We start from the raw sequence: 26,226 nt of genomic DNA on the forward strand, positions 1-26,226 counted from the left end.
GGGAGGCAATGATACACCTTGGACCAGAGTTGCCACAAATTGAAGAGAAGTTGAAGCTGAAGCTGAAGATGATGAAAGTTGTAGACAATAGAGTCAAAGCAAACAAGGAGGCAGTGGCTGATATTGCAGAGCAAGGTAAGAGGAAGTCTTCAGAAGAACACTTGTGGATGTTGGAAAAAGAAGTTGGTAGAGAGTGTTGGTTATATGCAAATTTTGTTCACCTACCAATTGAGCAAGATGTTCAAATTTTCCAGCCAAGTGAGACTGATGTAGGAGCATCCCTGGCTTTGAAGGCTATCTTGCATAAAATTTTGAATTCAAAGTTAGAGTGGTAGGCTTAAAATTATGTCTAGGGAATTTCAGGTCTTGCATATGCCTACTTTTCTTTAAGCAAGCATGTTTGGAATATTTTCACAGTACAAATATTGTTCATATTAACAGTGGAAGAGTGTTATCATGGCATATGGAAAAATTTGTTTGTAGAGCATTGAATAAATATTCCAAAGCATTTTAATATTTTATAGAATCTGATTTGGGCTCATAACCATCCTTCAGTGTGCATTTCAAGCAGCCATCTGAACTTGATTTTCATTCTCTATATAATAAGCAAATTTGTGTTGTTTTTGCACTGCCGAGACTTTTTGGTATAGGAATGTAATTTTGTTGTGTAAAAAGCTCTGGAATGTTAAGGAGAACACGCAGCAACTTGAACCTCTCAAATTCAACCTGTATTGAAGCATGGGCATGTATTTTCATGAAATCAGTGCAAGTACCCAACTTGGAAGATCAGTTGCATGCATGTGGTAAGGATGATGGGAATTCTGCAATCTGGTTTTGTAGACTGAATGGCCAACTATCATCTTGCACTTCCAATTTTCCTTGTGTATTCATCTAAACCAGCCGTGTATTTGTATATGCCCTCATGGCATTTTTTAATCAGTGTTAAATTTTTTACGAGGTTGTGAACGACATGCAATATGTGATTTGCTGTGGTCTTCTTTTAGGCACCTTTGTGCCATGGCACAACTCGAAACGCCATGATAAGTGAAAAGAGGATGTGTGGGTGGTTGAAATGGAGTTTTTTACCAATTGTTTTGGATCAGCTGGAGCACCAACTCAACAGCTAATAGATACACATTGGCGCCAACACTTAGTCTCTGTATAGAGTATCAACCAGGGAATAAAACTGATGATTTGTAACAGGTTTTATACGTAATTGAAACTTTCAGGCACTTGAACAGATTACAACATAGTAAAAGCTTACTCAAAACACTGTGAAGAGACTTGTTCTCTGTACGGCTTTTTTGTAGATTGCAGATTTCACAGTTGCTTGAATCAGTATTGGGGCTTTGCATCACACAAATGTATACAGGGAGATAGTGGCTTCTGCTGACCATTAATAAAAGCATTGATTCTTTCTTCCATAACCTTTGCAATTCGTGATCATATTGCTGTGATTTCATGAGTTACTGGTGCTGTGCATATTTCATCATAAGTTTAGTACTTTGATCTACAGAGGTCTTTCGACCCCTTGCATCACATGGTTGGTGTTTATATCCATTAAATACCAGAACTTACTCAATGAAAACTCACCAAAAAATGTAGGAATGCTTTCCCCCATGGTTCCACTTATTTTTTCGCCTAAGTTACAGATTTTATCTCTTTTAGTTTCCTAAGTATCAGACACAGACCAGCTATAAGAATATCTTCTGATTTCAACTATTCTTTAAACTATCACCGTACCCAAATGCCAGCACAAGTCAATATATTGATCGCTGACAGCTTTAAACCAAAACATAAGAATTGTCTATTCTGTATGACATTGACAACTTCTGTTGCAGCAAAGTTCCAGGTAATTAGAGGACAAAGATTCAAGGCTTATTACAGGATTTCTTATAATATTTACTGGAGATTAATTGCAAATCTTATATTATTAACACTACCATCCATGCTAAATATCATATCATAAACTCTTGTGAAGTTTCAGAATTGGGGTACAAATATAAGAATATTATCTGGGTGTTTGAAAAAAGCCCTGATTTCTAGCAAAAGGCCTGCACAGACCATGTTGATTAGATATGTCCATCATAATGCATGCACTAAAGTTCACCCTTGTGATGGCTACAATATTAGTGAACAGAGAGACAAAACATGAAAAAACATCATTATCAGCAAGACCAAAGTACAAAAGGAAAAACCAGTCATATTATTTATTAAAGTTGCCCGTTCTTTAGTTCATGGAATTTCAGTTCCAATTCATACAAATCAAATCACTTCCAACACCAAGACTTAGCTGACTTCAAACTGTATTAAAAAATCATTTCAGATTCATACTAGGCCATATTGTTCTAGTATCTGCCAGTTCTTACAGCGCCGATAAGAATTTACATGAAATAATGGAGATACAAAAGGAGGAGATGAGAATACGGATAAAAGCTAGAGTACCTGAAGTTTGAACACCCCTTATTTTGCAGATGTCTGACCCACTAAGTAGCTATGCAGCAATAATTGCACATCTGATCCTTCCCATGCTAGTTTTAGAAACCATTACATACAGAAACAACAGCATGGAAGGAAATCCAAGTAATCTGTCTGGAAGATTCCAACGCTTTGAATTTATTGACGCCAGCCATCTCTTCCAGACCAAAAGGCAACTCAAACACAGCTATCAAGTGCCAGACTTCAAGATTCACCTCAAAACTTATCTAGCATATCATTTTAGTATCTATTTCTTACTAGAATGCCACCAAAATATCATTAAAATAAGTTGTAAAACTCCAAAAATGGGGAAACAAGCATCAGCATAATAGCTAGGGTGTTTGTGCAACCCCATTTTTCAGTAAAAGCCTGCCGAGGTCCTCTAGAACGAATATGCTCATCAAGAAGGTATATGCCTATAGCAATGCTCATGCTGACCCCAATGATATTATTGCGAAGGAATATCATCAGCAAGTGTGGAACTGTAACCAATGGCAACAACAGAGCTGTAGGAAATCCCAAATAATCTGCATGATCCCTATAACTTTTAGATTCATTGTGCACATAGAAAAGTTAATTTACATTAACTCGACATGTGTGTTTGAACTTTGTCTAACGCATGCATACTAAATATATGCTGTTATTTCTGCTTTCCAATGCAAATATAGAAGATTACAAAAATCCAAACCTCTTCGACTTCCTGGACAAGATAAATTTAGTATATGTTTTAATGAACATGGCAGAATTCAAATTTAAACCACAAATGGAGGACAGAATGTGAAGAGAGAGGGAAGCTGGAACTGCTTCAGAGAACTTAGTTTCACTAATAACTGATTTAATTAAGGAACATTTTCCATCTCAAGACTGGTAAGGCAGCAAAAACCTACCCAGAAAAAACTGTTGGAAGAAGAGATATGTCATGATGACCATTGAGGCAATCCACCTGCCAAGATCGCCCCTTTAAATTAAACAAAAATAAATATATCAGTATGGTAGTTAATTTAATCGTTTGCATATATAATATTTTAGATTTGTAGTTGTGCCAGAACAATGAAAACAACGTATAAGGTATCATAGAATAATATAAACTTTTTTCAACATATTGCATGAAATAGCCCATGTACAGATCTGTGGAAAACAAATTATGTTTATATGCACCCTGAAGATGAGAGCCACATGTCACCAAGAGTCTCTCCAAACGTCACCACCCAAACAATTTCATGAGTTCCAAATATGTAAGTGAACCTGTTGGGGGATGGTTAATCTAATGGCAATTCAAACTTTAAAATATGCACCAATGCCACCTTGTGAAGAATTTTGCATAAAATGAATGATCCAGATTACTGAGATTTTCCTAAAAAGCTTCATGGTTAAATAGCTACAGGGTATTGGGTGTAAAAAGCAGTAATCAAACCCAACCATTTACACATAACCAGAAAGGTTTTGTTGCGACTCAAACTTTCACATAAGGGAAAAAATCCTAACCTCAGTGGGAGGGCCAAGAGGCAACTCTCAAGCAAGCTACCCATTGTCACCTCAGTGGCCTTGCCTCTCAGTTTAAGGCTAAGGAAGGAGCTTCCTAACCTAAGGAGAGTGTTCCTATGGGTCAAACTAATTCAAAAATATCATTGAGTATTGAAGGGGAGCTCTGTTAATTTTCTTGAAACTCTGTGCACATGAATTGTTGAAAACAAGGCAAATGAAAACTGAAACCAAATTTACTTTCACCAAGATACAGAGTTTCTTAACTTTCAAAAAGCAGCGAAAAAACACCAGAGATAAAAACACATGCACACAAAATTGACACGCTTGTTTTACCCAGGAAACCCAAAAGGGAAAATCTGCTTTCTTTGTTGTGGTATGTTATTGATCATTCTTGAGCAAATGGATCTATTACAATTCATGCTGCTACTGCAGCCAGCAATCTGTCTCTGAGAAGATAGTCTCGACCTGCCCTGAGAATCCTGATCCCTTGCTCCACAATCCTTGCGCACTATTGCTCCTATTTCCTTGCGCGCTTGGGCTCCTATTTCCTTGTGCACTAGGACCCCTATTTCCTTGCGCACTCGAGCTCCTAAATCCTTGCGCACAATTGCTCCTCAATTATGTGCACTCCACACACAAAGAATGATCTGTGAATTATGTACCTTTGTCCTTCTCTTTATAGATAAAATTTGATGCATGCAAGTGGCCTAGTCGAATTTCAGTTCACACTAGTGTCACGAGTTTCCTTTGCTAGTTAACTAGAGCAAGTCCCAGTTAACTAGCTCGAGTTCCTCCTTGATTTAGTCTAGTTGTGATTGCGAGTTAACTAAGAACTCAACTCGTTCTCTCTCCAATCAACACTGAAGTCTTAACTCGTTCTAACTCAACTTGTCACTGCCACCTCATACTGTAGTCTAACTAGAGAAAACTCCAACTAACTGCAGCTCCAACTCTACGCATGCAAACTTGACGACCATTCCAGTGAATTGGAAATCAACTCATTGTAACTGAAGTCTATCTCATGAATTCGCATCCATGCTAGTGAAAGACTAAGACGAGATCTTCACTGCTAAGGCACAAGCCAAAAGACCTTCCATTGCTACATTTTCAACAAGCTCTATGACTTGGTTTCAATTGACAACTTCATACCACCCACTGTCATGGTAAAGGGCAAGTTAGTGAATCAAATTGCCAAATGTAAACAAGCTTAGGAAATTCAACTTAGACAAGCAATGCTTGTTTCATATATTGTAACACTTGGGAATGGAAAACAAAACTTGCTCAATGGTTTATGACAAGGAAATCACAAGTATATCACGTGAAAGAGCAAAGGGATATTAGAATCTTAATTCATTCATTCACCATTAAGAATCCAAACACAAGAGACTATGCCAGCAGAAAATTGGAAAAATGTTTTTTCCGATAACAATGAGATGACAATGAGTGAACCTGAACCATTTACCAAAGATCCAGTGTAATATGAAAAATATATGGACTCATCTTATTATGTGTCAAAGGTGCTCAGATCATCATTTAGAAGATATTTACTCCACACATTTCACAGTCAGTAAACAGAGATAAATTCCACCACCCAAGACACATTCATTATCATGACTTACTGCTGAGTTTCATCACAGAGCATGAATATAAGCAGTTGTCAAACTGCAAGTACTCATTAAAAGAAGTTACTATAGTTTATAACTTTATACTAATGAGTAAATACCATGCAATCTGGCTTAACGCAGTACTTGATGAGAGAGCAAGGCCAAAATGTATCAGTTCTGGTGAGTACTTCTAATGCATGATCATAGTGCCAAATAAACAATGATTTGTCATATATCCACAACCTTTACCAAAGGAGGAAATATACCAACATCTAGAGCGAATTTGCAACCAATAAAAGGCTTCAAGGTATATCAAAATGATGCCATTCAAAGTGAGCCCCAAAATGATCTTTCATGTGGCATCAACTATTAATTATGTGAAAGATAAAAGATTTACAAACATTCAACTGTGAAGTTAAGAGCAGATAATCATTAGTCCAGAGAGCTCTTAACAACCAGGGGAGCACATTTTATGAGTTGACTTTTTATGCAAGACTGCCAGTATAACACGTGCTTGTTACTGTATAATTTGAGCAGATTTCAAAATGTATCACTACTGTACTCAGAGCAGAAATTCCTCATTCAAAACAATAAAAGAACAGTGAGCACCGACAGTACTTTAAAGAGAGTTACTCAGAGCATATTCATAGTTATCAGCAGATTGCAAAGCACAATGGTTACCAAAATAGTGATGCGATATCCCCCAGAGTTTTACTATTTAGAGCTTTAAGACATGTATGATCTGATGTCACAAAGGAACCATAAACTTTAGCAAAAACCAATAGAGAAAACTCTTTAAACAATGATGAATTTAGTGGGATGCTGACATCATTTATTAGGGAATTTCTTCTAATTTTGCATCAGTTTGCACTAGAGGACATTCAAGATCACAATGAGCCCCAAAACACTGCAAAGGGAGGACTAACAAGTCTGAATGTACCATTAAACATGAACAAGCCTCTGTCCGCAGTAATAGGAAATAACCTGAATAATATCACATGTATTCTGTTAATTTTGGCAGCTTAGTGACAAATTCCAACCATGGGACTAGGTTCCTCTTTTCGAGAGGACCAATTTTGACTATTGAAGTGCTCAATTTGGACAAGGGGAAGTATACTTACGAAGAAAACCCCACATATGCACATTTGGACAGTTCGGCCCTAACAGGAAATTGGTCACCGTTGAAGCCCATAAAATTAAATACAAGTGACCTCAAGCTCATTTGGACATCACCAAGCATCTTCTTCTTCTCTTCTTCATTGATTGGTTCACACAAGTCTGAGGCAAGGTCGAGGAAAGTGGTTCGCATAGGTCCGAAAATACAGGGTCCGAAGCTCACACGTGTTCTAAGGTTTTGGGTCTCAACCACAAGCTCGTCAAAGGCAATTTTCGGCTATAACCACAAGCTAGCAGGCTCAAGGGTGGGGTTGGAAGGTCTCAGTGCATGCACAACTCTTCCTCCATGCAGTTGGACTCTAGGGCAAAAATTTGACAGCTGACCGCAGTTGACCGAAGACAGGGCAAGTTGACTTTGATCTGGGTTTGATGCTAGAAACATATTTTTGAATGTTGTTGGGTTAATTTTGTTGGATGATTTTTTATTGGGCTCATTGTACTCTCTGTTGAACATTTTATGACAATCTAATAGAAGAAGAATTTTCAAAGGGTTTTCCCCCTTATGGGGTTTTTCCCTGGTCTTTGACCAAACTTGGTGTCTCTTGTTGATGTGTTGATTGTCTCCTTTATCATTGCATTTATTATTCTATCTTCAATTACTGTTGATGATTGGAAATATTAATTGTTATTGAAAATATTGCTAATTGAAGAATTGAATTGGGCTAAAAGTAATTGAAACAACATAGAGCAGTGTGAAAATTAACATATTCAACTTGTTTGGTTCAGAGACAGACTTGTTCTCATGTTATATGCTAAAACACTCGGATAAAAAAAACCTCAAAACCTTGGATGTCATATTTTTAAAGGATAAAACAGTCCCAAAATGCAAGTCATTTGCCCTAATTTGGCATAGATTTTCCCTTCATAATGCATAGATCATGAAGCAAGAGCAAGTTAGATATTTAACAAGTGCTTCCGAGCATGATAAACTTAAAAGATACATGAAATCAAGTACCTGAAGAACTAAGCAAGATAAACAAGATCCATGCCTTAGCTTATACCAACCAAGAAGAATATATTATGAACATACGGTTAGCATGGGTTAGATCCATGTCAAATGAAATCTAGTTAATGAGAAAAAGAACTTAGATCTTAGCAACCTAGATCAATAGATTATTCAAACAAAACACTAGGCTGCGAAAACAAAATGAAAAAAGGGGGAAAGCGAAAAAATGAAGTTTCGTTTAATTTTATTTGGGTTGTTTAGTTGAAGAAGATGATAGACCGGTACCTTTAGAAGGCTATGGGGTTACTACACAAGTTCTAGGTGAAGCTTAGGACTTAGAATGAGACAATCTTGACGCCACCAAAGAGGATTGCCTCTCAAGCATTGGCTAGGGCCACTAGGTTTTCTTCAAGGATGGATGGGGAGATTGATCCTCTAGGAAACCTCTCCAATTACTAGCAAGGTGATCTCAAAGGCTGGCAAAGGCAAGAGGGAAGAGCCCTAGGATGTCCTACCTCAATGCAATGGAACGATTCTCCAATGGTCAAAGGGGGAAGGAAAGAAGACTATATTAGAGTCTTAAAGTCACAGTGATCAAAATTACTCTTTTCACTATTGGTTATAGTCTTAGGTCAAATTATAATATTTTCAAATTAAATTTGACATCTCTCTTGGTTGTCAAATGGTTCCAAGTCATTGTCTAGGTGTCATTGCTACTCCCTCCACTTATTCAAGGTCACAAACAGCCATCATAGTCATGTCATTATTTCCTGTCATAAGTCATCAAATGAGTTAGTTGGTCATCATACTGGTCATAGAATCATAAAGTGCATACTTTGAGAGTTAAAATTCTAAGTCATGGTTTAGGATATGCATTTGATGGTCATCGTTATCTCAGTCATCAATATCAATTTAAAGAGTCATGTCATCCATTATGGTCATCATCATGGGAGTTAGCAAAAAAGAAAATAAAGTACATCAAGAGAATCAAGCTACATCTATGTCACATGGAGGAAAAGACATCTGCAGCTGAAATAATCATCATATCTTTTGTATAAATGTATCATCAAGCCTTATCTTAGCTCAAATCATCCAAATGACGGAGAAATTGGTCATCATGACAAAGGGAGGTAAAATTTGAATTTTCAAGTTATAAAATGCTTCAAGGAGTTTGAGTTGCTTCTATTAACAATGATACGCATTCAAGGAGCTCAAATTCAGCCTCAGAAACTTTGCAACTTGGCCAAGAAAGAAGAATTAAAGCAGCGCTGCGCATCTACTGCGCTTCTGGGAAGCTGCTAGGGTTTTTGCTACACTTTCCTTCTTCCATGGTTCATAGCTTCATTCAAGAGTCAAAACCTTTCTTTTTATGTTCACACATCCTCCATGACCCTTCATTGAGAATTTTCCATCATTCCCCTCATTAAGATCCTTTCATTTCATTATCTTCCCAAAAAACCCTAGAAATTTGCTGCATTTTTACCCTAGGTTTGTGTTTTGCCCTTTTCACCCCTTATTTCTCGCTTATTTCGAGAAAAACCACCTTCATTATCTTCCTAACATCTATCCCTACCCCCCTTTCCACTCATTCCCTTCCCCCAAGTTGTTGCGCTTTTAACTCTGTTTTTCTATTCTACAGAAACGCAGCAACCAGTTGCTGCGCTTTTTCTCAAAAGGTTAGAATCAAGATTGTCAAACATGAAAAGGATTGTTGTTGCGCTTCTGGAAAATCAGTTTTGGGATCAAGTTTGAAGAAGCTAAAATCATGTTTTTTAATGGTTTAAAGGCTCCAAGGTGTAGTGGACATCTCCAAGTTTCTTCACAGGTCTTCAGCAACACTCAAAGCTCTTTCCAAGCTATCAAAATTTCAAACCAAACAGTTGTTGCATTTCTGCAAGATTTGTTGCGTTTTTGTGTGACCAACTATCAAACTTGGATTGTGGGACAGATAGCATGCAACAGCAAGCATGCAAAGGACAACAAGAAAGCAAGATGCAGCCAGCACATAAGTCAGTATGGCAACATGGTGCAACAATGGCACATAATGCAGTACAGTGATGGGTACAGTCATGATTAATGAAGCATGATGAGATGCAGCATAGCGATGATGGGTGCAGCATGGTGCAGCACGGTGAGGTGCAGCATGATGGCGAAATGCAACACAACGATGGGTGAAGGAGTCACCTTGGAGAATCAGTTGAAGCAACATGTCTTCAACTGATCTCATGTATCATCTTCTTAAAGATGATCTGTGCTCTTATCTAGATAAGTCAAAGTGTTGACTTCTGTTGTAAACGCACTATCTCTCTCTCTCTCTGCTGAACTATTGAAGAACATATAAGAAGAATTAATCAAGGGTTTCCCCACATTGGGGTTTGTCCCTGGCTAGCGCCACATCTTGTGTCCTCTTGCCTGCGATTTATGTTTATGTTCTATCTACAGTTTACTTTAATGCTGATGTGATTGCTAATCTGGAAAAGATATTGAGCTAACTGTGAAAATTGAAATAAATTGCTCTAAGCATAGAACATACCTAAACTTAATAGATTCTGAACAAATGGGAAAGTATTTTTGAAAACTGGAGGAGGTTTCTGTTCATAACATACCCAAATACAATAACCTCTCTCAGTTTCTACACAGGTATCATAGATTAGGAGATATTCAACTTTCTTGGAGGCCTATTTCAGAAAATCAAAATTCTCCCATTTTTCTTGTTTGTTTTAGCTATTATTTTGTGGCACGGATTCAGAGCAAATGGAAAGGAATTTCCAAAAACTAAGAGAGGTTTTTCTCAAAGACAACCTTATCTACTAAAACCCCTTCCAGTTTTGTAACAAGTGTTATGGTTAAAGAGATATCAGTTCGTTTTTGACCCCTATTTTTCGCTACGCTTCTGGGATACCAAGCACAAACTTCAGTTTTTGAGGTCGTTTTCTTCATTTTTGAGCAGGATCAGCTATGTAGACATCAAGTACACATCCTCAGCTTTCAATTCATGTCTTCAGCAACAAAAAATTCATCAGAGAAGGTCTCCAAACTAGCATGCAAACTTTCGCTACGCTTTTGTTACATTTTTGCTACGCTTCTGAGTAAAAAAACAGTGTTACTTTTCTAATTTGTAAAAGTCATTTTGGATGCATGTAATCAATTAAACTAAGAGTTTATCTAAGGAGCGTTAACATTTTGGTGCTGTTGTCGGGGACCGAAATGAAAGTTAATCTTCTCCGGGAAAGATTGTTCACGTTGTAGATCTGATTGTTGATGGTGGACAATAGTCAAACATATGAAGGATGAAACATTCACCCGACGACTCTAACTTGATCCAAAGACTCCACCGACAATAGGATCCAGAAATCGAAATGAGTTCTCAATCTAGAATGTATGCTCCTATGCATTGAGATCATGTTCCAGGCTTTCCAAATTGTATGCCTCAGGTAAATTGGCAAACATACTTGCCAAATTCAGAGATGGAAAAGGTGATGATACTACACTTCATTTAATAAGATTTCATATGCATGTGCGTAAGCTGAGGATTAATTTTCATGAAGATTGTTTAATGAAAATGTTCATGATCACATTAGAAGAAAGAGCACGATTTTGGTATGAAAGCTTGCCTCTTGCTTGTATTTATTCTCTCAAGGATTTTCACTCAATACTTTTTGAGAAGTATAGAGAAGCCTATCCTTCTTTGCTTTTGATTGAGGATTGTTGTGATCACTTTGAGAATTTTATTCAAGAGCTGGAAAGTGCTTATGGCAATGAAGAGTTTATGGATGATGAACTCTTGGATGCTTTGAATGAAAACACTTTTCACCACCATGAGAAGATCATGGATTCTACCCTGGATGACAGCGAACTTGAGCAAAATTCTTCAAAAGATGACATTGATCTTCCATTTTCCGAAGTTGATGATAATTCGCAGCAGTCTTGCCAATTTTCAAGCGATCAAGATATATATGAAGATGTTTTTTCTACCTTCCCTTCATTCCTTTCCTCTTCTGAGTTTTTAATTCAGGAGGAAATATGTGCAGATCAGAATTTTGAGTGTGCTTGTATAGAAACTCTAGAGAGTCATGATTTATCCATTGAGGTTAAAAATAGTGTACAACAGGTTTGTTGTCTTGAGTTTGATGAATATGATCAGCAACCTTCAAAAGATCAAGATATAGAATTTTTTCAAAGCCAAGACAATTTTCTTTCTGATAGACATGAAAAGCCACTTGTAGATATTTGTGTTGATGCTGATTTGGCTACCTCAATTGAAGATCAAGAACAGAGAAATCTTGTCTCTGATCTGGATCATATGGAAGATCACACTACTGCATTTCCATTTAAGAGGGATCAACCAAATGAAGAAGAACAATCAGCCATTATATTTGAAAGCATCTCCCTTCTTTTTGCTGATCCACAAGAGGTAATGTTTCATGATTTTCAAGACCCCTTGGGCAGTCTTTTGGAAGCATCAGAAAAAGTGGAGTTTGTTTTATTCACCAACACAGGTTTTGGACTCAGGTATCATTTTGAGTTGCCATCTTCTAAATCTTTCTTTATGCCTGGTGGAGTTGAATACAAGCATCAGTCAAGTAGTCACGTACTTGATTGGTTACACTGGATCTTCGACTTCACTTGATCAAATCACTTATGGATCAGTTAGAGTAGATAAGGTGTGATGAATAAGCTCAACATTATGAGCATCTTTTTTAGTGTCAATTTCCAGTAGAGTTTGTAGTTGATGGTTCAGTTCAGTTTTCAGTGTAATTTGAGTCAATTTCAAGATTGCCGCTGCAGTGACTCCATTGCCCAATGAACAAGGCTACCTAGTCTACGGTGTTCTTGACACCTCCTAGAGAGTTGTCATCCCCATTGGAGCCAATGTTAGAGTCTTAAAGTCACAGTGAACAAAATTATTCTTTTCACTATTGGTTATAGTCTTAGGTCAAATTATAATATTTTCAAATTAAATTTGACATCTCTCTTGGTTGTCAAATGGTTCCAAGTCATTGTGTAGGTGTCATTGCTACACCCTCCACTTATTCAAGGTCACAAACAGCCATCATGGTCATGTCATCATTTACTGTCATAAGTCATCAAATGAGTTAGTTGGTCATCATACTGGTCATGGAATCATAAAATGCATACTTTGAGAGTTAAAATTCTAAGTCATGGTTAAGGATATGCATTTGATGGTCATCATTATCTCAGTCATCAATATCAATTTAGAGAGTCATGTCATCCATTATGGTCATCATCATGGGAGTTAGCAAAAAAGAGAATAAAGTACATCAAGAGAATCAAGCTACATCTATGTCACATGGAGGAAAAGACATCTGCAACTGAAATAATCATCATATCTTTTGTATAAATGTATCATCAAGCCATATCCTAGCTCACATCATCCAAATGATGGAGAAATTGGTCATCTTGACAAAGGGAGGTAAAAATTGAATTTTCAAGTTATAAAATGCCTCAAGGAGTTTGAGTTGGTTCTATTAACAGTGATATGCATTCAAGGAGCTCAAATTCAGCCTCAGAAACTTTGCAACTAAGCCAAGAAAGAAGAATTAAAGCAGCGCTGCGCTTCTGGGAGCTGCTAGGGTTTTTGCTGCACTTTCCCTCTTCCATGGTTCATCGCTTCATTCAAGAGTCAAAACCTTTCTTTTTATGTTCACACACCCTCCATGACCCTTCATTGAGCATTTTCCATCATTCCCCTCATTAAGATCCTTTCATTTCCTTATTTTCCCAAAAAACCTAGAAATTTGTTGCATTTTTACCCTAGGTCTGTGTTTTTCCCTTTTCACCCCTTATTTATTGCTCATTTCTAGAAAAACCACCTTCATTATCTTCCTAACATCTATCCCTACCCCCCATAATTTTCTCAAAAATTTTCCTACCCACATTTCCACTCATTCCCTTCCCCAAGTTGTTTCACTTTTAGCTCTGTTTTGCTGTCCTACAAAAACGCAACAACTAGTTGTTGCGCTTTTTCTCAGAAGGTCAGAATCAAGATTATCAAACATGAAAAGGACTGTTGTTGCACTTCTGGACAGTCAGTTTTGGGATCAAGTTTGAAGAGGCTAAAATCATGTTTTTGAATGGTTTAAAGGCTCCAAGGTGTAGTGGACATCTCCAAGTTTCTTCACAGGTCTTCAGCAACACACTCAAAACTCCTTCCAAGCTATCAAAATTTCAAGCCAAACAGTTGTTGCATTTCTGCAAGATTTGTTGCGTTTCTCTGTGACCAACATCAAGCTTGGATTCTGTTAAAATTGGCAACTAGGGCCAAACTCCATGTGGGTCATCTTATTAATGGAAGCTGACATTTTTCTTGGATCCCTCTCATCGAGAGGTGTAGGATTGATCTAAAGATCATCCGATTCCGATAACTATTCATGGAGATATGAATTTATTTGTGTTATGGGACAATTCGTCAAGGTCGGCCAGCAACCAAATAAACCCCACTTGTGCTCAACGTTTTAGTATAAATAGAGGTGGCCTTCAAGTCATTTCAACACATTTGGGATCTCTTCCTCTCTACTTGTCTTTGGGTTTTAGTAGGAGGAGAGATCCTAAGGGATAACGCTGCCCTAATCTAGAGGGCAGAATCCGGAACTGCCAGAACTGCCAGGAAAAGCTGTAATTCTGAAACTGTCGGGAATAGCCGCAATTGCCGGAACTGCCGGGAATAGTCGAAATTGTAGGAACTGCCGGAACTGCCGGGAACTGCCGAACTGTCAGAAATAGCCGGAATTGCCAGAACTGGTGGGAACTGCCGGAACTGCTAGGAAAAGCCGAAAAAGCCGGAAAAGTCAGAACTGCCGGAACTGCTGGGGATTGTTGGAACTGTCGGGAATAGCTGGAATTGTCGGAATTACCGAAACTGCCAGAACTGTTGGGAATAGCCAGAATTGTTGGAACTGTCGGAACTATTGGGAACTGCCAGAACTGCTAGGAATAGCCGGAATTGCTAGAACTATCGGAACTGTTAGGAATAGTCGCAACTGCAGGAACAGCCGGGAAACCTAACGCGGAGGGCAGAAGCTGGAATTTCTAGGAACTGCTAGGAAAAGCCGAAATTGCCGGAACTGCCGGAAAAAGCCGGAATTGTCGGAATTGCAGGAACTGTCGGGAAAAGCCAGAATTGTCGAAACTGCCGGAACTGTCGGGAATAGCCGGAATTGCCGGAAGTGCTGGGAACAGCCAAAATTGCCGAAACTGCCGGAACAGTCAGAGCATCTATCTCTGAAGGAGAGTAGCATGCAAGGGACAACTAACTAACATTGGGACAGTTGTATGGTACTTAGCAGCAAATACACCAAGCATGCAATGTTACAGCTAGCATGCAACAACAAGCATGCAAAGGACAACAAGCAAGCAAGATGCAACCAGCACATAGGTCAGTATGGCAACATGGTGCAGCGATGGCACATAATGCAGTTCAGTGATGGGTACAATCATGATTAATGAAGCATGATGAGATGCAGCATAGTGATAATGGGTGCAGCATGGTGCAGCATGGTGAGGTGCAGCATGATGATGAAATGCAGCACAACGATAGGTGAAGGAGTCACCTTGGAGAATCAATTGAAGCAGTATGTCTTCAACTGATCTCATATATCATCTTCTCAGAGATGATCTATGCTCTTATCTAGATAAGTCAGAGTGTTGACTTCTGTTGTAAACGCACTCTCTCTCTCTCTACTGAACTATTGAAGAACATATAAGAAGAATTGATCAAGGGTTTCCCCACATTGGGGTTTGTCCCTGGCTAGCGCCACATCTTGTGTCCTCTTGTCTTGGCTTGTCTTCTGCGATTTATGTTTATGTTCTATCTGCAGTTTACTTTAATGCTAATATGATTGCTAATCTGGAAAAGATATTGAGCTAACTGTGAAAATTGAAATAAATTGCTCTAAGCATAGAACATACCTAAACTAAACATGGTATCAGAGCTAAGGTGAAGACAATGCCCAAGCAAGAGAGAAAGAGCAATCACTGAAGACAGTTGGGAAAGGACAAAAGGATCAGTGGATTCCTCATCCCTCTTCAAATTCACCAAGGGTGAAGTCGAAGTAGAGAATATTATTAGAATGGCGCAGCGGAAGTTTCTGATGGCCTACCTAAAGATCACTTCATTGGATAGTCTGAATCTAAGGGTGGAAGTAAAGGCAGATGCCTTGGTTGTAATAAGTTCAACCATTATGCGAAGGAGTGTCTTAGGTAGAGACACATCACTTGATGAAGATAATAATCATTCCAGGGACATCTTCAATGATCAAAGGAATGATAGGTAATGCAAGTCATCAAGGAAATGGCCGACTCTTCAAAGAAAGCAAGGAACCCCAGGTATGAAGAATCAAATGTTGTTTCTGAAAAGATAAAGAAGCGTAATCTTGTATTGGCCCTCTCCTTCAGATTCTTTGGGAATCTGGCTTATTGATTGTAGTGCTTCAAGGCACTTCATCGAATGGAAGGGTGCACTCTCTAATTTGGTAGAGATGGAAACAATCGTGGGATGATACTTGGAGCCGATGCCACCTATCCCGGAAAGGGTGTAGGGAATGTTACCCCTCAATTGAATGAGGGTAACTCGATTCATTTACAGAATCTCTTTTATGTACTTGATTGCAAGAAGAACCTGGTGTCCATTTCAGCGATGGAAGTCAAAGGTTACGAGGTGGCACTCATCGATGGAAAGGTACGTGTTTGAAAATAGAATTTTCAAAGATGTTCTTGAGTTCAGGGTTGTATCAAGTTGCTGGAAGTCCACTGGGAACCATGTCCATTAACACATAGCACCGGAGGTCTGTGAGTCAAATGGTGATAGGGATGCCTGAATTCAAAAAGAGCATGAAAGTACATGTCTGAGATGTACCGAAGGAAAATCTTACAAAGGGACCATTCCCCTCATGTAGCAGGTCCACAGGTTTGGTACAACCCAAGGAGTTTGAGATTCATGATCGGGAATCTCATGTATACAGGTGGAAGAAAGCCCTCTATGGCTTGAAGAAAAACACCCTGGGCATAGTATGAGAGGATTGATAGCCGTCCTATGAAGCTGAGATTCACTAGGAGTGAACCCGATCCAAACCACTGTTTGAAGGTTGTGGATGATAGACCTCTCATACCAGCACCTTATGAGGACGACCTATTTTTGACAGGTGCAGACCCTCTCATTTGCAGAAGTAAGAGGGAGTTGGATTCCGGATGTGGAATGATAAACTGCAAGCCTGTGACTACCTCGAGGATCTTAACTTTCAGAAGTTATATGGTAGTGATGTCGGACCAAATTTAGGAAATGCCTTTGAGTTTCATAAACTCATTCGCGTTGATGTTCTTGGTGAACTTCCATCCGAACATATGTTTTGCAGTTAGCATGGTGAGCTCATATTTGGTTGAGCCTCACTGGATTGGTGCCAAGAATCTTTTGAGATATCTTCGAAGCACAATCTCTTATGGATTGAGATACACTGTCGGAAATATGAAACTGCATGATTATTCGAATGCTGACTAGGCAGGCAGTGTGGAGGATCACTAGAGCACATCTCAGTGCTGGTTCTCTTTGGATTCTGCTTCGATATCATGGATGAGCAGGAAGAAGAAGTCGGTTGCTATAAGCACCACCGAGACTGAATACATAGCTACGAGTATGATCTTGTGTGAAAATGCATGGTTGCAAAAGCTCTTAAGTGAGCTGTTTGAACTTTGTACACATGATGAATACCACTATGATTCTTTGTGACAACTAGAGGGGGGATTCGATTATTGAGGAATCCTGTATTCGATGATTGCTCCAGCAGATAGACATCAGATACTGCCTTATCTGGGATATGGTAAGTCGATGAGCGAGGAGGCTCCATCGCATTAAGACTGATGTACAGGTCGCAGACATTTTGTCAAAGCCCCAGGGAAAGGTCAAATCTATGACTTTCCTGAATGGCTTGGAGTCGTTGAGAGACCTTCTTATAAGGGTCCTACATTTTGCATGCATTGAGCTCTGGGAGCTCTAGGGGGCTTGGGGTACTTACTGGAGTGACATACGACCACAAAGTGACTCACCCTCCCCTGGTGGTGCGCTATGTACAGGATGACAGGTTCAACCTTCACCTGTGATACCCCGTGGCGACTGTGGAACAGGATGATTAGTTCGCCTGTGGGCCGGGATGATTAGTTCTCCCGTGGCAACTGTGAAACAGGATGATTAGTTCTCCTGTGGGCCGGGATGATTATTTCTCCCGTGGCAAATGTGAAACAAGATGATTAGTTCTCCTGTGAGCCGGGATGATTAGTTCTCCCATGGCAACTTTGGGGCAGGTGATTTGTTCTCCTGTGGACAAGATGATTAGTTCCCCTGTCAAGGTATCCTACCCATGCAGTCTGGGACTCATGGGAAGTACCTCTCATCTGATCAATGAGCAGGGAAATGGGGTTAGGGACCATAGTAGTACTATCGATGGACGCATCGATGTATCTACCGTACTCCCTATTCTAGGATGACCTCCATTGATCTGAGATCAATGAAACTGATCTGGGATCACTATGAGTGGTTTGAGACACTCTCTTGTGATATTGATTTGGGATCAATAAAACTGACTTCAAGTCAATAAGAGTGATGTGACACACTCTCTTCAGATGAAATTGACTTCCGGTCAGTAGAGAATGGTATGAGACATTCTCGATCAATTCTTCTTCTTCATGGTTCAGCAGAGCAGAGTAGAGCAGTGCAGGAAACTGATGGCAGAGATAGTACAGTCGGGCATATGGATCAGCGGATGGAGTTCTCCCTAGTTGAGAGGGAGTGTTAAAATTGGCAACTAGGGCCAAACTCCATGTGGGTCATCTTATTAATGGAAGGTAATATTTTTCTTGGATCCCTATCATCGAGAGATGTAGGATTGATCTAAAGATCATCCGATTCCGATAAGTATTCATGGAGATATGAATTTATTTGTGTTATGGGACAATTCATCAAGGTCGGCCAGCAACCAAATAAACCCCACTTGTGCTCAACGTTTTAGTATAAATAGAGGTGGACTTCAAGTCATTTCAACACCTTGGGATCTCTTCCTCTCTACTTGTCTTTGGGTTTTAGTAGGAGGAGAGATCCTAAGGGATAACGCTGCCCTAATCTAGAGGGCAGAAGCCGAAACTGCCAGAACTGTCGGGAACTACCGGAACTGCCGGGAAAAGCCGGAATTGTCGGAACTGCCGGGAACAGTCGAAATTGTCGAAACAGCAGAAACTACTGGGAACTGCCGAAACTATTGGGAATAGCCGGAATTGTCGGAACTGTCGGAATCGTCGGGAACTGTCGAAACTATCGGGAATAGCTGGAACTACCAAGAACTGCCGGAACTGTCGGAACTGTCGGAACTGCGGGAATTGTCGGAATTGTTGGGAATAGCCGGAATTGCCAGAACTATCAAAACTGTCGGGAATAGCCGGAACTGACGGGAACAGCCGGAACTGCCGGGAATGCTGACGCAGAGGGCAGACGCCGGAATTGCCGGGAACTACCGAAACTGCCGGGAAAAGCCAGAATTACCGGAACTGCCGAACTGTCGGGAATATCCGGAATTGTCGGAACTGCTGGAACTGTCGGGAATAGCCAAAATTGCTGAAACTATGGGAACAGCCAGAGCATCTGTCTCCGAAGAAGAGCAGCATGCAAGGGACAACTAACTAACATTGGGACAGTTGTATGGTGCTTAGCAGCAAATACACCAAGCATGCAATGTTACAGCTAGCATGCAAGGGACAGCGAGCATGCAAAAGGACAACAACAAAGCAAGATGCAGCCAGCACATAGGTCAGTATGGCAACATAGTGCAACAATGGCACATAATGCAGTACAGTGATGGGTACAGTCATGATTAATGAAGCATGATGAGATGCAGCATAGTGATGATGGGTGCAGCATGGTGTAGCACGGTGAGGTGCAGCATGATGACAAAATGCAACACAACGATAGGTGAAGGAGTCACCTTGGAGAATCAGTTGAAGCAACATGTCTTCAACTGATCTCATGTATCATCTTCTTAGAGATGATCTGTGCTCTTATCTAGATAAGTCAAAGTGTTGACTTCTGTTGTAAACGCACTATCTCTCTCTCTCTGCTGAACTATTGAAGAACATATAAGAAGAATTATCCAAGGGTTTCCCCACATTGGGGTTTGTCCCTGGCTAGCGCCACATCTTGTGTCCTCTTGTCTTGGCTTGTCTTCTGCGACTTATGTTTATGTTCTATATGCAGTTTACTTTAATGCTGATGTCATTGCTAATCTGGAAAATATATTGAGCTAACTGTGAAAATTGAAATAAATTGCTCTGAGCATAGAACATACCTTAACTTAACAAATTCTGAACAAATGGGAAAGTATTTTTGAAAACTGGAGAAGGTTTTTGTTCATAACATACCCAAATACAATAACCTCTCTCAGTTTCTACATAGGTATCATAGATTAGGAGATATTCAACTTTCTTGGAGGCCTATTTCAGAAAATCAAAATTCTCCAATTTTTCTTGTCTGTTTTAGTCATTATTTTGTGGCACGGATTTTGAGCAAATGGAAACGAATTTCCAAAAACCGAGAGAGGTTTTTCTCAAAAACAACCTTATCTACAAAAACCTCTTCCAGTTTTGTAACAAGTGTTATGGTTAAAGAGATATCAGTTCTTCTTTGACCCCGATTTTTCGCTACGCTTCTGGGATACCCTGCACAAACTTCAGTTTTTGAGGTTGTTTTCTTCATTTTTGAGCAGGATCAGCTATGCAGACATCAAGTACACACCCTCAGCTTTCAATTCATGTCTTCAGCAACAAAAAATTCATTAGGGAAGGTCTCCAAAGTAGCGTGCAAACTTTTGCTACGCTTCTGTTACATTTCTGCTATGCTTATGAGTAAAAAAACAGTTTAATTTTCTAATTTGTAAAAGTCATTTTGGATGCATGTAATCGGTTAAACTAAGAGTTTATCTAAGGTCAGTACGTTTACTAGTGGTTACTATAGTAAAATATCTTGTAATCAATGTATAGAGAGATAAGCTCTTATGGTTAAGATAAAGGAGGAAAGTTTGTTCTAACTCCTCCTAGGTTTTAGCAGAGATAGGATAGGTGCATGTGCCTGCTTAGTTGACTTTTTGAAGATAGAATTCGACCTCCTTAGGAGGAATTTGACCTCATCTCCTATATTAGGTTGAAATGTAATGTAATAAGGAGTTGGATACTTGAAGCTCATACATTTTGAACTAGTGTACTTGATTTTGGCATAAATAATATACAGTTGCAACTATTTTTATGGGATTCATGTGTTGTGGTCAGTGGCATTGTTTTTCTCATGTTTTCTTATGTAATTGATTGTTAGATGTTTCTAGCAGCCATCTATACTTCTTCTTATGCTTAATCTCTTAAGTGTTAAACATAATTCATTGCCTAAATGCTCTGTTTTGTTTGAGATTAGCATTTAAGTGTTTTCCTTCTAGATAAGTGAATTCATGCATGTATGCTCACTTAGTTTCTTCTATCTAATTTCCTCACTACCATACTACTACGACAGATCTATTTGTGTCTTTGATTACATCTATATTGCCTCATTTAATGACTACAACTGATCTTTTGACCTACTTGGATCTATTTCCTAAACCTAGTGCTTCTTATCCAACAAAACCTAAATCGAAACCCTACTGTGCAAATATCTAGCCTAAAACCCTAATAATTCCAACCATATTTTGGTTAACTTCAGAGAAAACCCTCTCTGATTTGGTAGGGCTAGCTGCCAAGTCAAAAGTTTGGTCTGAGGTTACCTCTTTGGTTTCCTTTCTCAGCCTTGGGAAACTAAGGAGCGTTAACAAACTATACCTTCAATTACCTTTAAGTGGAGCAAGATGCCCTTCTTTGGCCTTGTAGTAGCACTATCCTCTAGCAAACCTGAAAAAATATCCCAGTCTAACCCTTAGACAATATATAAACAATCCCTTAGAAAAAGGTAGATGCACAATAGCTCTTATGCAAGCTTTCTCATTAATCTCTTACAAATAAACATGAGATAGCTCTCCCCTTTGTATAGATAGGATGCCTTCTCTATACACAATATGTGTTTAGCCCAAACTATCAGCAAAAATCATTCACCCAAGTGCACCTCCTTCAAAAAAGACCAACATCCATCAAAATAAGTGAAAAAATGGTTAACCAAGGGCCTTGTTACCCACCACCTGTGGGTAATGTATATAGGAGAAAAAAATTCCCCTAGATGGTCCTCATCCAGCAGCCAACATCCCCTTGCAGCGATCAGATAGCTCGATGTGCCATTATCACCGCCACCTAAGCCAACTATGTGGTCCCACGCCCACTTGTTATGATTGTATGGCTTTTCATTGGTATAGTTGAGTAATTTTCCTTACTTGTCATGGGCACTTTTGGGCATGGATTTGGTGGGGGGATTCGGCAGAAAGAGTGGGATAGGTATGTACTCTCATCTCCATTGCCCAATTTTGTGGTTATTCTTGTATCCTAGTCTCATGGGATCTCCTTTACTAGCCATTAGCTTTAGGGTTGGCACTACATAGGAAATCCCGATTTTGGTTGCATGATCCCGCTCCCCAACACCATATACATCACTCCCTTCCACTATTTTAGCCCCATTCATCTCTTTTCCCATCCAGTTCCACATAGGGTTAGCCTCCCACTCTCCTTGTCCACACCTTGGATCAGGCCTGGAACGATGCCCAGAGGTTGATGCAGCTAAAAAGAAAAGAAAAAGCATAATTTGACCGCTCTCAACCCGAAATGTACCACAAAATGCAAAATATGTTCGGGACATACAAATTTAGCACGTAGAAAAAACCCAAACAGGAGCTCTACACCTTATCCATGGCCATCACCCTGGTTTCTATGGGCCCTAGATGAGCCCCCTCCATCATTAAGGAACCCATGATTGTCCCAACCCCTGGTGAGCGATGAACTGCCCCACCTTAAGGGGTTATTCACTACTATATATTACACAACATGCTCTCATTCCTTGGAGCCCCGAGCAGTTATGAAGAAAAATCAATCAAAGGCAAAAGGCATATGAAGAAGGGTGGAAAAACAAAAGTCGGGGTAACTCATGTACCACGATTTTCTCCCTCCTACACTCATATACCCAGGTGTGGGCTTCCCTTATTATAGCTACCCTTGTACCATGACATGTGGTCTGGATGATTCCCCTGATCCCCACTCTATTCCATTACTATATCATTTGCCACCTGCCACTTGAGGGATGTACCATGGACATGTCACCCCCTTTAAAGGTTGAAACCACCTAATAGGGTCCTTGATTAACCCCTTATTGAGCTTGGAGACACTTGTACATGCCAAAGCCCACTATGGAAGGGCATGCCACCATGAAGTGCCCCATTGATTCCATGACTTGTAAGCTCTTTTACTTGATTATTTTAATGATTTGTTGTATTGGAAGGCAAGGGGACGCATTGGATCTTATGCAAGATTGCAGGTGGGTCTCCATTTGGGGCTTGGTCTCCCTATACGAGGTCCTAGCCCTCCAAAGGGCCACATTGGCACTTGTAGGGTGAGCGTTGAGAGCCATGGGCCTCCACCATAGCAGAGAGTACTTCATGGATCCCCAACACCACTCATTGATTGCTCGTGTTCCACCTTTTGGATGAGGATGATGCACCTGGTTCACCATGACTAGTCAGCTCCACACTTGCACCATACATTTGACTGATGTTCCAAGGTCCAGATGAGGATGTATCAGGGCTTATGTCGTCATCCCAACCCTTATAGATGGTTTACAAGCATTTTCGATCCACTTGGAGACCCATGAAGATGTCCTTGTGCCCCTCACACCCACTTGGGGGCACCACAGAGATTTGCTTGGAAAACAAGGGGCCAACCCCTTGTCCATTATGTTTGAGGTCCATTCTCACATCATGGCACACTCTAGAGTCTAGACTTCATTAGACCCCCTCAAAGGCCCAACGACTCACTTTATTGATCATTCTACCCTCTTGAGAGGCTTATTATTATGTTATTGAGCTATCTTGGTGGGCTTGTCACCAAGGGATGTTATTATTGCACATTATTTTATTATTTGGGGCTCAATTAGGCCAAATTAGGCAAATCGAACTCATTAGTGATTGTATAAATAGAAGTGAGGTGATTCATTTTCATCATCATCACTTGAATTGGGATTTAGTAGCTCTTGAGAATTTTGCATTACCTTCCTGGGGACGAGTTTGGATGTTATGGATGAATTTTGATGTTTGGATCTATTTCTCGTCTTGGAGCTTCATTCTTGGCATAATATGGTGATTGGATATACTCATTTGTACATGTAAGTAATCCTTTCATGCTTATTCCTGTTATTTACTTTGTCACATGAATGTTGTTGGGTTTTTCGCTATACAAGTCTGAAATTTACTGCTTTCCTATGCGAAATTGTGGAAATTTTGATATTTTGTAGCGTTGCATTATTACACGGGCCATGTATGAATGGGTGAATGTTCCTAGAGATTATTTTGTTGAAACACATCTTGATAAGTCATTAATTATTTCATATTGAAGTATAAATATCTCAAGTAGTTGCTCTCATGCCCTAATGCCATGCAAAGTTGCTTGAAGACCTCCTTGATTAGGTAAACCTCTTCCAAACCATAAATTCTCTTTGACTCCATCTCTCCCAAAGGGCAAGGCACTAGTCCTTCCATAGGTGGTCACCTTTAAAGCATATTTCTCTCACCTCTCCTTATCTTTCTAGGCCTAGCTTCCATAGGTCATCTAGGGCATCACTTATCTCACGTTCTAGCCATCAAAAGACTTCGATCTCTTGTCCATTACTGCGCTAGGGTTTCCTCTAGAGGCCCTCCAAATTTCAAGAAATTTCGACGATGGGATCTTGAGATAAAGCAAGCCCTAGCTCAAGGATCGTTTCTTGCCCTAGGTTTCCCTTGGCTAGTGTCCTCATTTGGATCATTGCATTCTATTCTAAGAAGATTTGTCCTTTGATCCTCTTCTCTTCCACAATTAGGTCAAGCCCCTCTTTGGTTAATCAATTCTACATCCTTGACCTAATTTTGGGTCCACTTGGTCTTGTGTGATCTCGCAACCTAATAACTCCAATTTCACAAAGATCATATAAAGACCAATTTTCCATAAGGATTTCTAGGCCTAAGAATCATCTTTACAAGATACATCCCCAAACCCTAGCCTCGAAAAATCCTCTTAGCCCTTCCTAGAGAGCCTATCACCTTGCTTTCCAAGCAAGAAAGCCATACAATTGAGTCTCTCTTGTGAATAGGTCTTGGGAATCACCCTTCATCCTTTCATTGACATATCCATTATTGTAATTCCTCTTATACCAGGTCTCCTCCCATCGGTGAAAGCCCGTAAAGAGCAAGGAGCCTTAGCTGAGGTGGCAATGGGCTATCGCTCCATTGTTGCCCTTGACCTAGTAGTTGCTCTGTAGGATTCCCTCCTAGGACCCCTGCTAGTTTGAGCGGTAACAGGCCTAAAGGCTATGGCACGCCTCCAACCAACTCCGAGAGGCAAGGAAGTGGACAAAACCAAAAATAAGGTGGTCAACTACCATGTCATATACGACTACTATAACAACTTGTGATCTTGTGTAACCACCTCCTAGGAGTCCCCAAAAGTCCTGACAAACTCCAACATGTTGTCCAAGGAGGTTATAATTATGCACATGTGAGGAAAAGGCATCCAACTTCGCAATGGGGCCATCTATAAGTGGTCCATGTGTCAACTATGATGATGTGGTGACCTCATCATGGCTTAATGCACTGTCACATATCTCAATGCAATGACACATATCCCAATAAAGTACATGGATCCTAATGTCAATAGATATGGACAAATACAAGTACATGGATCCTAATGCAATGTCATAGATCCAAAGGCATGGTACACAAATCCCAATGTAGCATGATTGATTTGAATACAATGTCACAAATCCGAAGGCATGGTACAAGGATTCCAATGGAAGGTACCCAATTGTAGCGGTGGGTCCAAATTTTTGATGTGCCATTAAGTGGTATACCCTGAGTGATTTCATCCACCACAACAAAACAAAGGTTAGCTTTAAAACTTGTCTAAGTTTGATAATGGAAGTACAACAATTGACCCGTATACATTTGTCAAGTCCTAGGTCAAAAAGTATTTTCCAAGTCCCTAAGTAAAAGATAGGTGAGGTAATGGGAATAATGAAGGGGGGAGGGGGAAACTTCATGTCATGACCCTCAAAAGGAAGTAACAATGCATAGGTCTTGTTGCCGCAAAATCTAGAAGCCCCAATGCAAAGCCTCACTAGGTCGGGCCAAACCTTATGACAACAAGAGAAAGGGTTGCCACTATCACCTCAACAACCTTTCTCCTACACCTTAATGGTAATTAACCACAAGGGAGGCTTCCCTAGATAACCTAAAGGATATTCTTATGCTATTGTGAAATTTCCACGAATGCACCAACTGGAGTTTAATCTTCTAAATATTAGCAGTTTATTTGTTTATGGCAAATAATGATTAA

At 39.8% G+C, this 26,226-nt stretch overlaps 1 protein-coding gene across 4 annotated transcripts in view; it reads right to left on the reverse strand.

Annotated features, from left to right (window-relative positions):
- Positions 1 to 2,183: 2,183 nt before the first annotated feature.
- LOC149191246 (cold-regulated 413 plasma membrane protein 2-like) overlaps positions 2,184 to 26,226 on the reverse strand; it is a 153,436-nt gene continuing 129,393 nt past the window's right edge. For 2 of the 4 annotated variants that reach the window (XM_089406205.1, XM_089406207.1), the window contains exons 3-4: positions 3,366 to 3,436; positions 2,184 to 3,005 (exon numbers count right to left, since the gene is read on the reverse strand). In XM_089406205.1, the coding sequence (XP_089262331.1) occupies positions 2,758 to 3,005; positions 3,366 to 3,436 (319 nt within the window). In that variant the 3' untranslated portion in view covers positions 2,184 to 2,757. The other 2 variants (XM_089406206.1, XM_089406208.1) reach the window with 2 other exon arrangements.

Source organism: Pinus tabuliformis, chromosome 2_2 (assembly GCF_031772625.1).
Source record: "Pinus tabuliformis cultivar Carrire ecotype Pingquan chromosome 2_2, CPIR1, whole genome shotgun sequence".
Taxonomy (NCBI): Eukaryota; Viridiplantae; Streptophyta; class Pinopsida; order Pinales; family Pinaceae; genus Pinus; species Pinus tabuliformis.